Here is a 17,321-nt window from a genome sequence, read left to right as displayed (position 1 = left end):
ATTCTGCAGGATTTTTAGGCGCTGATTTCAAATCTGAAATTAGTTTTACTCCATAAGCTCTAGTTTTCATGCAATTTGAGATAGATGAAATAGTCTAAATATGAACTTACGTAACCCAAATCTAAGCATTTTGAGATTATATACAGAAATAGATTCTAATACTTTTATCTGCCTTCTTTTTTCCAGATCAAACATGGCTTCATCATCGAGACATCACTGTAGAAACAAGCCTGATGCCTTCTGTTACATCTGTGGTTGCTACACATTCCATCATCAGAGACGTAACATATCCTTGTTTGTGAAGCGAGCCTACAAGGCTTATTTTGAAGTTCATCTTGGTGACCAAGACAAGCAATGGGCTTCTCATGTTGTGTGCCACAATTGTGAGGAAATGCTCCGAAGCTGGACCAAAGGAAAACGCAATGGTCTGCCTTTTGGAGTTCCAATGATTTGGCGAGAACCCACCAACTATGTAACTGATTGCTACTTCTGCATGGTAAACACAGCGGGTGTGGGCAAGAAAAACAGACAAGATCGTATATCCGAACATTTCCTCAGCTATTCGGCCTGCTCCGCACTATGAAGAAGTTCCTGTTCCAGTTTTCAAAGGTTTGCCTTCATTAAACGATAAAGACATTGGACATGGCACGGACGAGGAAGACAGTTGCGACAATGAATTACCAGAAACTGAGTGGGAACAACCCGAGGAATGTTCTTCAGAGACTGAATTTCCCCCAGTGCCCAAGCCTCTTCACCAGACTGAACTGAATGACTTAGTTCGGGATTTAGGTATTTCAAAGAAAGCAGCTGAGCTTTTGGCATCAAGATTACAAGGCAAAGATTTTGTTGATCACACTGTTAAAGTATCATATTACAGAAAGCGTGACCAGCTTTTTGTGACCTTCTTTTCAGAAGACAGACAATTTGTTTACTGTCATGATATCCTAAGTCTTCTCAAAGAACTGGGTGTTCCTCACTATGATCCAACTGAATGGCGGCTCTTTTTAGACAGTTCTAAGCGCAGTCTCAAGTGTGTTCTTTTGCATAATGGCAATGTTTACGGGGCAGTGCCTGTCGGTCATTCAGTTCATCTGCGGGAAGACTATGATGACATCAGAATAGTCATGGACTTCTTAAAATATCGTGAGCACAACTGGATCATTTGTGTAGACTTGAAAAAGATAAACTTCCTTCTTGGTCAACAGAAAGGTTTCACAAAGTTTCCATGTTACCTCTGCATGTGGGACAGTCGAGCACGAGACAGACACTGGGTCCAGAAGGACTGGCCTGTTCGTGAAACCCTTGAAGCAAGCATACCAAATATCACACATGACCCAATTGTTAACAGAGATAGGATCATCTTTCCTCCTCTGCACATCAAATTAGGTTTGATGAAACAATTTGTCAAGGCACTGGATACCGAAGGTGAATGTCTCCAACACATCATAACAGCTATACCAGGGTTGTCGTTCGAGAAGATCAAAGCTGGTGTGTTTGATGGCCCACAGATTCGAACCCTCATTCGTGATGATCAGTTTGTTGCCAAGATGACCGCCTTGGAGAAAGCAGCATGGTTATCCTTTGTGGCAGTCATTCAGAACTTCCTTGGAAACAACAAGGCAGAGAACTACAATGAACTTTTGAACAGACTACTCCTCGCTTTTCGTGCTCTCAGGTGCAACATGAGCATCAAGCTTCATTTTTTGAAGAGCCATCTTGACCAGTTCCCTGAAAACCTGGGGGCTGTGAGTGACGAAGAAGGAGAGCGGTTCCACCAAGACCTAAAGATCATGGAAGAACGCTACCAAGGTCGCTGGGACAAAAGTATGATGGCCGACTACTGCTGGAGTATTAAACGAAATTTACCAGATGAAGTGTACAAACGCAAATGTTATAAGCGCAAATTCCTGCCTGACTAAAATACTGTTCAGACAGAAAGTGATAAACGTTATTAGATGTGATTGACTCTTATCTGAAGAACGTTGTAAATGACGCTTATCTCACGTTGCGATAAAGACTGTTTTCTGAGAAACTTTTCCAGAAAAACATATAGTACTTCTAACATTTTATTGTTCTGTTCTTTTGCCTTGTTAAATATACTGTTTTGTGGCTGACATTGCAATATCCTATAATAATGCTAGCTTTTTTTCTTTTTTAATAAACATCAAAGATTGCATAAAATCTGTAGCTTGCAGAATAAAACTAAGTTCAGATTTGAACTCAGCACACTTAAATTGACTAAAAACAAGTCTTTCTTTAAATGCAACATATTGAGTGTTCCCTTGTGTAATCGATGATCGAAATAATCTGATAAGAGAAGTAACAGGCGATTTTAAGTAAAGTTAACAGCTTACACATTGTAACTTCACAAGTGTATTTGAGAAGTTTTACCACAAAAGCTGAAAGGCCCGACATATAAAATCAACAGTAGGTCTTTTGATATGACAGGAGCGCGTTCGAAATGAATGTTTCTGTTTAGAGCTCAATTGCATCATAATACTTGACATTTTTATTTTAAACTAAAATTCAAGCTATTATCGCCGCACAAGTCGTAAGGCCAGGTATATAAAATCGACAGTAGGTTCTTTGATAGAACAGGGGCGCGTTTAAAACAAATGTTTCTGCCTAGATTACAAATGAAGGATGATACTTGATTTTTGCATTTTAAACTTAAATTCAAGCCATTCTATATAAAAATAATTTTTATAAAATCAACAGCAAGTTCTCTACAGTGCAATGTAATGTACTGTGGACTAAGTTACTGCAGAAAGGCATGTGAAGTTTTCTTCCGGTGCATTGCGATAGTTCCCGAATTAAAGCAGACAACCAATCAATTTGATTGAAAAATGGTCGATTTTACCAATTTCGATGACAATAAAAATATGGACGTGTTAAACATTCGTTGATCATCATTCAATCCCGGTTAACGTTGGGTCTCCCTGCTAATATATGTATATTAACCGATATAGAAGAAAAAAGTAACTCGCCTCTTTCTGTAAGCTACAAAAATATGAGTAAATGAACCGTTGCGTACCTGATGGGCTTCTTTTCGACGTATTTGTTTTAAATGAACGCGAAGTGGCATATTCTGTGGTTTACGCACAGTCAAGCAAGAAGCATCAGTTAATCTGATTTGGAATGTTTAGAACAAAGAGCATTGGGAGCGGTATTCAACAAATTGTGCATCGACCATCCCTGCATTCGATTATTCGCACCCAATTCATTTGCTCGATCCATTTGTTCGATTTTCCAATACCGAACCAAGATATATCGATAGCTCTGCTATTAGGGACGATTTATGAGACTGTGTTTGATTGCTTTGAGTCTTTTGAAGTAAATGATTTAACAAGCGTCGAATGTTAACTATCATGTCCCAATACTAACGTAACAATTATGGATTAAATAAGGTTAAGTAGACTTTTAATCCTTGTTAGAGAAACTAGAGTAAAAAGAAGCGTTATATAACGATGATTGTGCTTGAGTAGAAAAGTTTAAAAGTCAAAAGTGATCAGACGGATGTCATGAAACCACATGATTTCGCGTGGAAGATTTTCAGGCTCTCAGTTTGCGAGATTTCAAGGAAGAAGACTGGGTCTGACTTCTGTCTCTAATGGTGCCCTGTTTGGATGGAAGATTTGGGGGGGGGTGAGAGATTACACCAGACGGAAGTCACGAAATCATTTGATTTACTGAAGATTTTAGAACTCTTAACTGACTAGATGTTAAGGCAAAAGGCTTGCTCTCTATTCTGTCTCTAGTGCTATTGCGAACATATGGCTGTCTGTCTATCTATTTGTCTGCCTTTGTTTCTCTCGTACACATACGAAAATAATCTATCTCTGTGACTATTGTCTGTGTTAAATAAATCTTAATTAAACTAAATATTAACGACGAAGTTCTTTTATGTCAATAGACGATCAACAGTCGGGGTTCATGAAAACGGTACGAGCATATAATGGTCTATACACTCATGGGTAATCTAAAACACAATGGGAGGACAACTCGGCTAACAACATTTTCTCTGCTTGTCCAGACACTGCTTAAGGTTGTTTTAGATATATTTGACGATTTAAATCATTTTTCAAAGCAAATTGTGAGCATATACAAAGATATTATGATTTTTTCTTAACATACAGCGGACGGCTATATGCAAAAAGCGAACCGTGAGCGAAATGACGTCACGGTAAGAAAAAGTAAGACTATAAAAAGAAGAAAGTACGACGATCACGTTGGAGACGTGGATAAGGTTCGAGAGCACATTAGATAAGACAAATACGTGAGAAAAGTCACAGCCATAACGAGAAGTCACGCGTGGCGGAAGAATGAAGAAAGAAATATCGTTGTATAAAAAAAGCGAGTTAAAGTTCTTTTCTATGCGTTGTATACTTTGCGACTGCGGCTATGTATTGGTTCCCTTTAAACATTGCAATTACAGCTGTTTCAAATTAGTATTTATTTTAGCCCACAAAATTTCTTTTTAAGACATTGGCTTACACTCACAACAAAATTTTTATAGATATCCAACAAAAGACAGATAAACAACAATGTTCGAAAAAAAAAATCAGTAAAACAAATGCAAAAAATCACAAAAATAAATTAACAAAAACTTCATTAATTCAATTCAACATATGGTAGCTCCAGTTTTCAAGTCTAATTTACATCTATTGAAGAAACTTTTAAAATTGCTTCCTTCCTTACTACTGAAATAAACACCCATCTTAACAAAGCTTCGACAGTATTTGACGACTATAAAAGGATTTTCAGAAAGAAAGTCTCAAGAACAACATAAGGGTTACCTTTTAAAATACATCTGTAATTACTGGGAAATAGTTGAATAATTTTACCGTTCAGAATGTATGTGACTCCTATTCCAATCTTGTACCTGTTAACTATGCCCTAAAATAATGGATGGAGTACTGTTGTCACATCTGGGCACGATGGCAATCTATCCTACAAAACCGACTTCACACCTTAGTAAAGGATGCCCTTTTCTCTTCCATGCAACATCTTCCCCACAGAAGAGATGTTGCGTGTCTGTCCTATCGTTATTTTCATGATAAGTGCTCGTCTAAATTCCAATCTATGACACCCCCTTGCTAAGCTTTAACGAAAAATGCTCGTCTAGCCGATACCACTATAAATATTTTCCCCTACTTTTTATCTGCGCCTAAACCTACACATAGATTCGATAAACAAAGATTCTTTCTTAGAACTGCCCGCTAGTGGAACTGTTTCGTTGGCCTGCTTTCCAGCTGACTACAACATGGTCGTCTTCAAGTTCAACACAAACAAGTTCTTGACGAGCCGCCCCTTAAATAATCCAATTTACCTAATTTCTACTACTAACGATAACTATTGTCCTAATGACTACCGTACACTCATTAACACTTATCCTCGAGTGAATTCGGGCCTTGATAAGAGGTAATTCCTTTGTAAAAAAAAAAACTAATAGTAATGCTGTCATATCTGGAAAGATGACGCTGAAGGCATTCTTTATTTTGTCTTAACTATTGTAACGTTGCGGATCAAAAATAATCAAGACAGGTAGTTATATAACTAATAAAGAGCGTATTAACAAAAATATGTTCCAGAAGTAAACGTTATTATTCTGGTGCCATAATCGCCACACGACTCGCTGTCACAGCGTTTAGATGTAATTATATAAATTGCCTGTGGGTAAATTCATTATTTCTAACATGGGTAGATTAGTTTACCTCATACATTAACGGAGTACAAAATCAACTACGCAATCTAGTGGGGATACTCACTTCTGTTATCTACAATCGCTACCCTATAGAAATGTTATTGCTTGTCTTTTCTCTACTCTATACTTATATTTATGGAAGATGTTTGAAGCTCTGTCCTCCTGAAACTTTTTTGCAGGAAGAACTTGTCTTCTATAACAATTGCAAATAAGTTTTCTTTTTTTTATTCACGTGCCTAATATAATACAGAATTTCTACGAAGATAGTTTCTTTCTAGGAACGTCTCACATGTGGAACACGTTGCTATAAGATTGTTTTCCTGAAACTACCACATAATAATCTTCAAATATAATGCCGTATACCTGTGCCAAAACCAAAACGTAGATTCTATGAACAAAGCTTCTTTCTTAGAAGTGCACGTCTTGTGGAACTCTCTTCCGTTGGCCTGTTTCCCACCTGACTACAACTTGGATGTCTTCAAGTCCAACACTCGGGGATAAGGGTTATTGCTGTACAGCAATCAATGGGATAGTATCGTAGTAATCGTTAGTATTGGAGATTTGATAACGTGTCTTACTTAAGGGGGCGGCTCATCAGGAATTTGTTTATGTTGGACTTGACGACATCCAAGTTGTAGTCAAGTGGGAAACAGGCAAACGGGAGAGAGTTCCATAGTCGTGCACTTCTAAGAAGGAGCTTTGCTAATGGAATCTACGCTTTGATTTAGGTACAGATAAAGAGTGGGGAAAAGCCTAAGAAAGATTAAGATGTTGATTTACGTTGCATTTGCACTTCTGCATATCAGTACCGTTTGGGAAGCAGGGAGCAGGAAGAAAATTCCAAAATCTAACCGTTCTAGGGAAGAAGTTATTAGAGTAGAATACTTTCTGACATTTAGAGACCTCAGCAGTGAAGGGGTGCGATTTTGTTTCTAAGCGGGGTGTTCGGGGATATGTACGTCGAGGGGGCACAAGTACATCAGAGCACACTCCATTACAATACTTGTAAAACAGGCACAGGGATGCAACACTGCAGCGAGGAGGCAGGGGTTCGAGCCTAGTTGTTAAAGCTGTACCTATTAGATTGCAGACCCTTTTTTCTGAACCCTCTCTAAGAAAGAGAGGTTGGTAGTAGATGCACCAGCCCAGATATGGCCACAATACTCCATGCATGGGCGAATGGTTGCTTTGTAGAGGTATAGGATACTCTGAGGTGTGAGTAATTTTCTAGCATGATAGAGGGAGTTCACCTTCCTCACAGGAGCCTTCACAATGTCTTCAATGTATTTGTTCCAGTTCATATTTCCTGTGAATGTTAAGTCGATGAGTTTGAAGAAAGAATTCTCAGGTAGTGAATTATTTGTCATGGATATCGGTGGTTGGAGAGGCTTCTTGTAATTGTTAAAGGAAAGCAACTTAATAATTTTCTAAGGATTCAACCATCCGTTCTTCCCTCATGCATGTTATAGGACATTGTATCATGAGCAAATATACTCATCTCGAACTCAATATTATCGCGGAAGTCATTGATGAATATCAGGAATAATAGTGGTCTAAGGATCGACCCCTGAGGCACTCCCGCATTAATGTTATGCTGCTTGGATGAACATCTATTAATGACAATCTGGATAGTCCTATTGTCTTAGAAGGATCTAAGTATGCTTAGTATTCGTCCAGTTATATTATTCGTACGGTTTGGTTTTCATTAGCAGCCCTTCATACCATACTTTGTCAAAGGCATTGGATATATCGAGGGTTAGATCCCAGGCTTCACCTGCCTTATCTAGTGCATGCTATGCGTTCAGAGATGGCTATTAACATATCTACAAAAAACGACATTGCCTAAATCCGTACTATTTGTCGGAGAGAAGATTAGTTTTTGTAAAGTGGTGAACTAATTTGGACTTTCTTTAATTATTTTTTTTTTCACCAACAAATGTTTCAGATCATTTTGAAACTCTCGCTCTCTCTTTCTTTCTCTCTCTCTATACACACATTCTCTCTCTCTCTCTCTCTCTCTCTCTCTCTCTCTCTATATATATATATATATATATATTTATATATATACTTAGTCTTGGACGTTTTTTAACCTTTAAAACTATATAAAAAATGTAGTTTTTATATTTTTTTATCATTCGTTAGAAAACTATTTAGTCAGTAAGTCATTTAATCACCTGCAATCACTACATCAACTTGCTCTCTCGAATTCACAATAGGCCTAATGTTAATTTAAGGGATCATCAGTTGTTTACCATGAAACATTGTTTCGGAGGTATAAAAACAATATGTATATATATATATATATGACCACTTACACCCAGCAGTTGTGTTCCCAAATCTATAATGATCTGTTAATTGATTAGATGTTTTACCTCTGAATATTCTTAACCTTGAATAATATATATATATAAGTTATAGAGATATAAAGTAATCTTACTCTTCTATGTATCATCTTCGAAAGTGTACTCAGAAAATGCATTAATCCTTCTAAAATACACGATAAAATACTCACCTTTTACTGACGAATCTTCAAAACTAGTGTACACTTTCCCTCTCGTCCTTACGCGTACCATTCTCCAGGAAATGATTCGTCGAAAATTTCAGCAACAATTTCCGAGGAAATATTTCCGAGGGAATATTTCTTTGATGAAACTCTTAGATGCGTCCACAAACCCCCCGTAAGTGACTCTGTTCGTCTGTTGGTCGGCTAATTTTTCTGTCACGCTTACATTTCAGAGAATATGTTCGTTGCTAAATACGTGCCCTTGAACGGACGTAATTAAGGTGCGTCTTCAGATCTCTATAAGAAGTTTAACCTGTTTGTCTGTACGTTCAGCATGACACGCAGTTTCAAATAGCATTTTCATTGCTAATCACGTAGATTGAATAAGCGTAACTGAAATAAGATACGCCCAAGTATTTATATGAGGGTCGGCCCTTACATTCAAGTTTTAAATAACATTTCTTTCGGTCTCTCATGTTTAAGCATTTGTCTGTCACGTTTAATTTTTCTGTCATTATAATTCCCTTTTTCTCTTATTGTCTCTTTCTAGTTCTGTTTCATTTTATTACTATATCCCTCTCTCTTACTTCCACTATCATTTACCTTCTCTCATTCTATCCGACTCTTTCTTCCTCTCCCACTTCGCTCCTATTATTCCCTCGCCTTATTCTCCCTATAATTCTTTTTCGTATTTTCTCTCTCATTCTTTCTCACTATCTCTATCAATTTCACCTCATTCTCTCTTTTTCTTTCTCTTACAGTATTTCTATCAGTCTCATACTCTTTCTTGAATTCTCTCTTTTATTATCAATCTCTCTCCCATTCTTTCTCAGTATCTCTATCATTCTCATTCTCTCTTATTCTCTCTTCCTTTCTCATCTCTCTAATTCTCCCCCCCTCTTTCAGTCTCTCCTTATTTTATCTCTTGTAGTCTCTTCTTTTCTTGTACTCTCTTTCCAGTGTATTCCATTTCTCTTATTCTCTCTATCTCTCGTATTTTCTTTTCTCTTTCTCTCTCTCTCTCTCTCGTATTCTATCTACAATTTATCTCATAAAATATATTCTTTCTTCCCTCTCTAAGATGATGTTTCCACTCGTCAGTCTGTCATGCTTCAGTTTAAGATTACATATTTCATCACTATACGCTTAGACTGAATGAACATCTCTTAAGAATACTCGACTTTTTTTTTCTACAAAATGGCGGGATAATGAAATTACGTCTTTTCAAAAATATCTATTATCAAAGGCAAAATACTCTAGGAAAAACACAGTAAATGTGATCGAAAGTCAAAAAGAAAAAAGAAAGTTAAAAAGCAAAAAAGAAAAACAAAAGAAGAAATATACTACAAGACAAAAATGAAAAAGAAAGAATAAAAGCGAATTCCCAAGAAACGCATTTTGGTAAATTACCTTACTCAGATTCTTCCATCATGTAACGGACAATGTGACACTACGTTAATGGCGGATAATGGAGGAGAATAAGTCTTATATCGAAGACGTTTTTTCTCCATCTCTCTCCCTCTAGTTAAAGAGTTGTATTATAGTATTTCTACAAGTCTACTTTTTCTCCATTTTTTTTTATTGAGTAAAGGATGAACGTTTCTGTTCTTATGTAGGAACCAATCATCTCTACTTAAAGACACAATCAGACTTCGGGGAGAATATCGTGTTGATTCAGATAAGAAAATGGTCACAATCTTAGGATATAAACTTTGGAATTGTTCTAAGAAACAAAATACCATGGATAAAAGTACAAATTCTTCTTCTGGTGTTCCACAATTTTTCCTTTTAACATTGAAACCTACATTCAGCAGAAGCCAGACAAATTCACGCCCACACAATGTAAGATCAATAAAGTCCAACACGCAGATGCCTTTACAGTTCTGACACTGTCTGTGAATCGATGCAGCTTTATCTAAATATAATCTCAGATCTCATAATGAAGATTTGCTGTCCATCCATAACTAAACTACGCCATCTTTCTCAAAATATATGTATATACCTTTATAAAGTCATAGAGATATGAGGTATCCTTTTCTTATGTAACATTTTAGAAAGTTTACTTGAAAAATGTATCAATTCTTGTAAAATGCATGATAAAATACTCACCTTTTACTGACGAATTTCCCAAACTATTGTAAACCGTCCCTTTTTTTCTGATGCGTGTCATTCACCAGGAAATGATACGTCTAAAATTTCAGCAGCAATTTCCGAGGAAATATATCCTTGTTGGAACTATTAGATGCGTCTACAAATTCCTCACAAGTGACTCTGTCCGCCTAATTCTTCTGTCAAGCTTACATTTCAGAAAACATGTTGGTTGTACGCGCCTTTGAATCGACGCATGTTATGTGCGTCTTCAGATCTCTATAAGAATGCGACATTACGTTAATTGCTCATGATGGAGAAGAATAAGTCTTATTTCGAAGACGTTTTTCTCCATCTCGTTCTCTTAGTTAAAGAGTTAAATAGTCTCCTATATGCAACTTCCATGTTCTCTCCATTTTAATATTGAATAATATCAACGATTCTGTTCTTACACAACTAAAAGTACGCCATCTTTCCTAAAATTATTATGTCATACTTGTGTCCAATCTTCAGAACAAAAAAATGACGGAAAATATTTGCTTCGCCAGTGTTCGCACTAATATTAAGGTAATTCTGCAGTATATTTAATAGTCGGGAAAGCAAGAAAATACTTTTACCACACATTATTAAATTACCGAACTGTATAACTTTGAAGTTCTTAAACTATTATAAAAATTTAAAAACAATTCACTATAAGATTGCGTTGAGAGCTGTTTTTCAGATCCAGTAAAAATCAAACATGGATGACGCCGTTTTTGTTCAGAATCTAAATCATATAGTTAATAGCCGAGAAATCGAAAAAACAAATTATTAGATAAAAAAAATTACAAACAATTTCAGCACGTTAAAATTATACAGATCAATAAATAATTAATTTCTACTGCGTTTATTAAATTAAAAAAAATTGTTTATATTTTCTTGACTGGTAACCATACTGCAAAATTACCAAGGTTCACATAAAATTGTCTGTAATTCAATTTTTTCTATACAAATTATTATCATTTCTGATGATCAAAAAATCATTAAAATTTTTAAATTTGAAGTAGGGATTTTTTTTCTCGAATTCCTTTCAAATGGCGGTGGTTGTGTGACTTACTATTTGTTTTCAAATGTAAATCTTTCTAATTTTTATTCCTACAGAATAAAGTTGGCGTTTAATTTCTGATGTCCTAAAGAAAAAACACTCACTTCGTATTTTGCTTTTTTATTTTTTTCCTCCATTTTCTTTTTATTTTTGGATGTAGATGCGTCTAGAAAACAAAAAGAAAACACTAATGCCGGATTTCAAAATATGTTAAAAAAGATGCTAGCGGTTAAAAAAGAAACAAAGGAAAATAGAAAAAGCACCCCCCCCAGAAAATTAAACGTATAAATCGGTTTAGAAAGCTCACAGAAAAAAGTTGAGAAAACGTTTGATTATGAAAATAAATTTACGTTCTCTCTCCTCTTATGTGTCAGGTAGATTTTGTGTGACGTGACGGATATATATTTACAGATGAATTCACATTGTTCTTTATTATAGAGTGGAAGATTCTCAGACTTATTTTTTTATATATGTAACAAACTGAAAGCTCCTTTTCGTCGTTCCATTTTTTATTTCAATACGATAAGACTGGCCAATGATGAGATAAAGAATAACACGAGCCATTTCTAATGACCTAAAGAAAAACACCAACGTTCACGCTTTTATTTTCTTCTTTCATTTTTCTACTTTGATTATTGGAAGATAGCGGCGGCTAGAAATAGAATATAATAAAAGTATGTTAACATCAAAAGAGGTTAGCGGTTTAAAATGAAATTAGAAAGAGAGAAAATAAAAAATAAAGCCAAAAAAGGATCCCTCGGTATGGCTAACTCACAATGACTTATACGGGGAATGATGCACTTTGTACAAATGATATTGCCTCTAGCAACAACACGAAGCCGGATACTCCATCATAGCAGATTAGTTCTTGTCCTGGAATACAGTAAAACTAAAATGCCTACTAAAAATACTACAACATAGTCTACAGGTAATTAGGAAAAGGAAAATTAATATTCTTAACTTTTTTATTAGCTCGAACTTTAAAAAGTAAAGGAGAACTTTAATACAGTATTCAAATGTCTATGCATCGCATATAGAAATAAAAAATGAATGGAGTCTTAATTTTTGAGAACGTCGACTGAAGTAATATAAAACTAATATGTTGAGAATTATTTGTTTGTTTTGGTGTTAACCCGACTTTATGATCTCAGTTGAAGCAACAGAATCTATCGATCATTGTTGATGGAAGGTAAGATATATCAAGTGGTACGAGATATCTAAGAAGGCATCGACCTTGTAATAAGAGTTATTTACATGAGTGGATTAAATGAATAGTTGTTCGAACTTTCCAGAAGGTAAGCGACTACAATAATAGACACCTGAACAAGATCGAGACATATTGTGGTTGAATTACTATGAACATAAGAGTTACGACAAGTATTAATTATTCGTGGTTATGCCAGCGAGTAATCCTTATCTTGACTTATATTCATAGAAATATTTAAACGTAAACATGATACACCATAGACAAGGGATCAGCAGGGTCCAAGCTGTTGACTCTTTGGAAAAATTGGCTAGAATGGGTGTTTATTTCTTTTCCACCGCAGAAATATATGGTACAACAACGGAAGCTGGGGAGAATCCAGCTAACATCCTTAAAGAAAGGGCACACTGGCCTATCAAAAATTTCTAGGCAGCCCCGTTTGTATTCTCTGGTCAGTAATAAACTAACTCCTTCTCATGTAGAGCAGGCAAAGTCTGAGAAGGTGAACCTCCTAGGACTATCCACGACTAATACTTCAGCCCGACTGATAAAAGACCACTGATATAACCCAGTTTCTGTTGGATTAATTGTTAAGAACGAATCCTCGACTGGTGTCTTCGAGTCAAAAGTCTCTGAGCCACAGAAGCTGTTCCGAGACTACTAGACTGAGAACAAAATTTTAGCGAAAGTAACTTTTTAGGTTTACTAAAAAAGGATAAACACATACCAAGGTCAAGGGTCAATCGAGTAAAGGAGTTATTGAGTTGGAATGATTATCAGTTGAAACAAAAATAACCCCATGAGATGATTGGGAAAACACGAATTACAAGTGGGGACGGTATATAACAGGAATCTGTTGACATTAGATTTAAAGACCACCATTTTGTAATCCTCAGAAAAACGGTGCCGTGGTAACATGTTCCACACATTTGAAACTCTTGCGAACAAAGCTCTATTCCACCTGACGCTAGGAATACAGAGAGAGAAATGAAAAGTTAAGATGTTTGATTTGAATAGGCGATATAAATCAGTTTTGATGAAATAACCCTAACGACAAGACATGTTTGAGATGTCTTGAAATTAGTTTGTACAGAGCGATACGCTTCTAATAATTGTCTCCTTATGTTCATCTCTGTTTGTACTTCTCCATTGTTGGCTCACAGTAAACACTAACTCGACTAAATAAACCCATCTTCTTCGATAAGAATAAGATATTTTATTAATCAACTCATCATTTTGTGGTTGCCATTGTTTTTAATTGTAGACCGGGATTGTCCAAGATCAGTTCGAGATCTATGGATATCGAAACGTCAATTGGAAGGGCTAGGTATCATAATTAAACTGTTAGTTGCCAAATTAACTAATATGGGAGGCTAGTTAGGTAAGTATCTGAGTCCAGTTTACGAGGACAAAATATCTAAAACATGTAAACTCATTATTATACTAAAGGTGAGTTATTCAACGTTTGTTTCTACGAGGTTTATAAAATCGCAGTGATCAGTAAATATAGATAAAGGTATAATTATTTTACCAAGGTTTTACTTCCTATAAATTATGCTCGATACCAAGAATCTACTTCAAATTACACCTTAAAATTTACACCCTCAATTCCACCCTAGAATTTGTTTCCTTAAAGATTTAAGTTAATACGCTGAGGTTTTTACCTATGTCATTTTTATATTGTTTATCTAGTATGAATAATGTTGTGGAGATGCCCACTAATTAGCATGCGTGGGTGAAAAGATATAGATAAAGGTATCAAGTCAGCAAGACCGGGGAGCTGTGTTCGAACACCGGATAGGCAAGACGCATGTGCTGGTTGCTCCATGAAAGACTTTAACACGCCCTCTGCCGGACAATCTTCCAACTGCAGTACAACTGCACCTTTCTAAATATGTATTATCTTTTCGTCTTAATATATTTGTTTTACCTTTACTTTATGCGTTCGTGTTGTTATTGATACAGACACAACAAATAATATACACAAATTGGGATAGGCTTTAAAAAAAATTACGTCAAACCCTATTTTTAATAAATTCAAATAGTTTATAAAGGTATTGTGCATTTATTTACTTTACCATTTATTTAACGATTTAGTCTTTACTAATTCTTTCCAATTATTGTTGTTAGCAATATTTTAATGTTAGCATAAAGTTTTTATTAGACCTCATTTATGTTAATTTCAGTTATATTCTGCTTATAATATTAAATCTTTACTTTGGCATATTTTCTACTCTATATTTATATTGGAAATTGCACGCACAAATATATGTATACATATTAGTGTTGGAACGATTGATCAGAATCTAAATTGGAATCGGAAATAATTGTGCCTATTTTCCGATGCTAAAACGATTCTTTTAATTGTATTTTTACTTGATTTTATTTAAAATAAAATCTTCCATTGCTGGTAATAATGATAAAATAACTGATGTCATTTTCCGACTTCCGGCACCCACCGAGGTAATAATCTAACCTCACATCAATCAATCATTTACAGAGTTATTTACTCACTCTGGGACCATACAAACTAATCAGTTATTCTTCCATTCCAGAATGAAGAATTTGGGGATCGATTCTACATATCATCACTAGGGCTATGACAAGAGAATATTCTTATTATTGTTTTGACTCTCGAGCATATATCCGACATATAAGATATTAACTGATATATACTCGAGAGCCAAAATAATGCGAATAATATTCTCTTGTCATAGCCTTAATAATCACATTAAAAATGATTTTGCGTAATAGAGAACCACACTCACATATGTAAATACATACGCATTCACTCACGCATGAATTGAACACTCAAGTTTACCAATAACTCAAAGCAGACAATGATTTGCATTGGTTTTCAAGATTCCTTGAGTTTTATTGATTGACGGTCGTATTAGTTTTGCTTCGTTACTCTTGTTCTGTTTATTCGATTCAAATTATAGTGATTTTAACAATTACTTCGTATGGTGTATTAATCTGTATATTCTTCATGTTTCTGCAGATGATTTTCTTTCCGTTTAATTTTCATTCATTTGCGTAATTCTTTCATTTATTGAGCCAACAGTTTATCGACTTTCAAATTGCATCTCGACTTTCCCTGTTTATTCTTCTAAAAAGTTACACTTTATAGTTAGGAAAGAAACTTAGCTGAAAGAGAAAAAACAAGAGTAAAAAAAATTTATTACTCCTAAAAATCTCTCTATGGTTCGTTATTCACTTGTCTATCCGTCTCCCTTTCTTTCCTTTATTTCTCTTTCTCTCTTTGTATATATATACTAGCAAACGTACCCGTCGCTGACTAGGTTCAAAAACAGCCTATAGAAAATGGACTGATTCATGAAAATATGATAGGTTATGAAAAGGAAGGGTTGTAAAGAGATAGCTTCAAATTTTGGGGTATCAAAACCAAAGCAAAATATGATGAAAGTAAAAATAAAATAGATAAACCCCATAATTTATTATACCATACCTGTTCACACTGAAACACTTATCACAATATTCTGTGGATCTATATTAAAAAACCTTGTTAAACTTTGTGACATATTTACATTCTATGGAGGTCAGGCGCGAACGAACACCCCATAATTTTATTATACCACATTTCTTGAAACCGAAACATAATTATTAAAGTATACTTACGCAAAAAGATATGAAAAGTCTTTATTAAATTTTGTGCCTATTTCCATTCTATGGAGACCAGGCACGAACGCAGACCCCACAATTTTATTATACCATCCCTATTTACGTTAAAACATACTTATCAAATTATTCTTATGTACATCTATATCAAAAACACTTGTAAACGTTTTTTTTTTATTTAAAAATTTTTTTTCCATACTTTGTGGACCAGGCGCGAACGCAGACCCCACAATTTTAATGATCTTTCATACGACAAATATCGAAAAATTAGCTAAAACATTAATATCTTCCCCTTTAACTAGGCAGTTTTCTACAGAGGAGGGGTCACTTTTTTCGCCGATATTTTTGAAAGTTATCCTCTCCTTTAGATTGCCTAGCCTTAATTTAAAAAAATGTCGCTTCCGGTTTGGCGGTGGTCGTAACAGCATAAATGTTAGGTTTTACTCCGTTCTTTTCCTCCTTTGCGGTACGGGTTCGAGCCTGCCTTCCTACTACCACTTTTTTTTTTGCTTAACATACACACCCAAACACCCGGGCAACGCCGGGCTTAAATGCTAGTATATCTATAAAAGTGAACGTGTCTCTATGTGTGCCTGTGTGTCTGTGTGTGTGTCTGTGTACATTTCCTTACACAATAACTCTGCCGGGCTGAAATGCTAGTATGTATGTATATATATATATATATATATATATATATATATATATATATGTGTGTGTGTGTGTGTGTGTGTGTGTATATATATGTATATATGCATATATATATGTACATATATGTATATATATATATATATAAATATCTATCTATCTATCTATCTATCTATCTATCTATCTATATATATATATATATATATATATATATATATATATAATAGGGTAGGTCGATTTTTAATTTTTTCTGGAAAATCAAAAACTTCTACACAGGGAAAGTTGTGCGTTGGTATGATGAGTACTCATATAAAAAATTAGCTTAACATCTTTCATGGTTGGATGAGCATTTTACTTTAAAGATTGTCTAATTAGACGCACTGAAAAAATCGTTTTTAGACAATTTTATAAAAGTTTAAATTTAAGCCAAAACAAATTTATTAGATTAATTATT

General features: G+C 35.0%; 1 protein-coding gene across 2 annotated transcripts in view; it reads left to right on the top strand.

Moving 5' to 3' along the window:
- LOC145259539 (uncharacterized) overlaps positions 1 to 17,321 on the top strand; it is a 207,307-nt gene that overhangs the window by 132,027 nt on the left and 57,959 nt on the right. The window contains exon 2 of one of the 2 annotated variants that reach the window (XM_080117234.1): positions 187 to 7,710. The exons of the other annotated variant lie outside the window; for it this stretch is intronic. Coding sequence (XP_079973360.1) covers positions 1,125 to 1,919 — 795 coding nt within the window. The 5' untranslated portion in view covers positions 187 to 1,124 and the 3' untranslated portion in view covers positions 1,920 to 7,710. Of the gene's footprint in view, positions 1 to 186; positions 7,711 to 17,321 lie in introns of those variants that run through there. 2 annotated transcript variants of the gene reach the window in all.

This window comes from Euprymna scolopes, chromosome 3 (assembly GCF_053919585.1).
Source record: "Euprymna scolopes isolate OS-2025 chromosome 3, ASM5391958v1, whole genome shotgun sequence".
Classification (NCBI taxonomy): Eukaryota; Metazoa; Mollusca; class Cephalopoda; order Sepiida; family Sepiolidae; genus Euprymna; species Euprymna scolopes.
The sequence above is the reverse complement of the archived record's forward strand: the minus strand, read 5'-3'. Positions and strand labels throughout refer to the sequence as shown.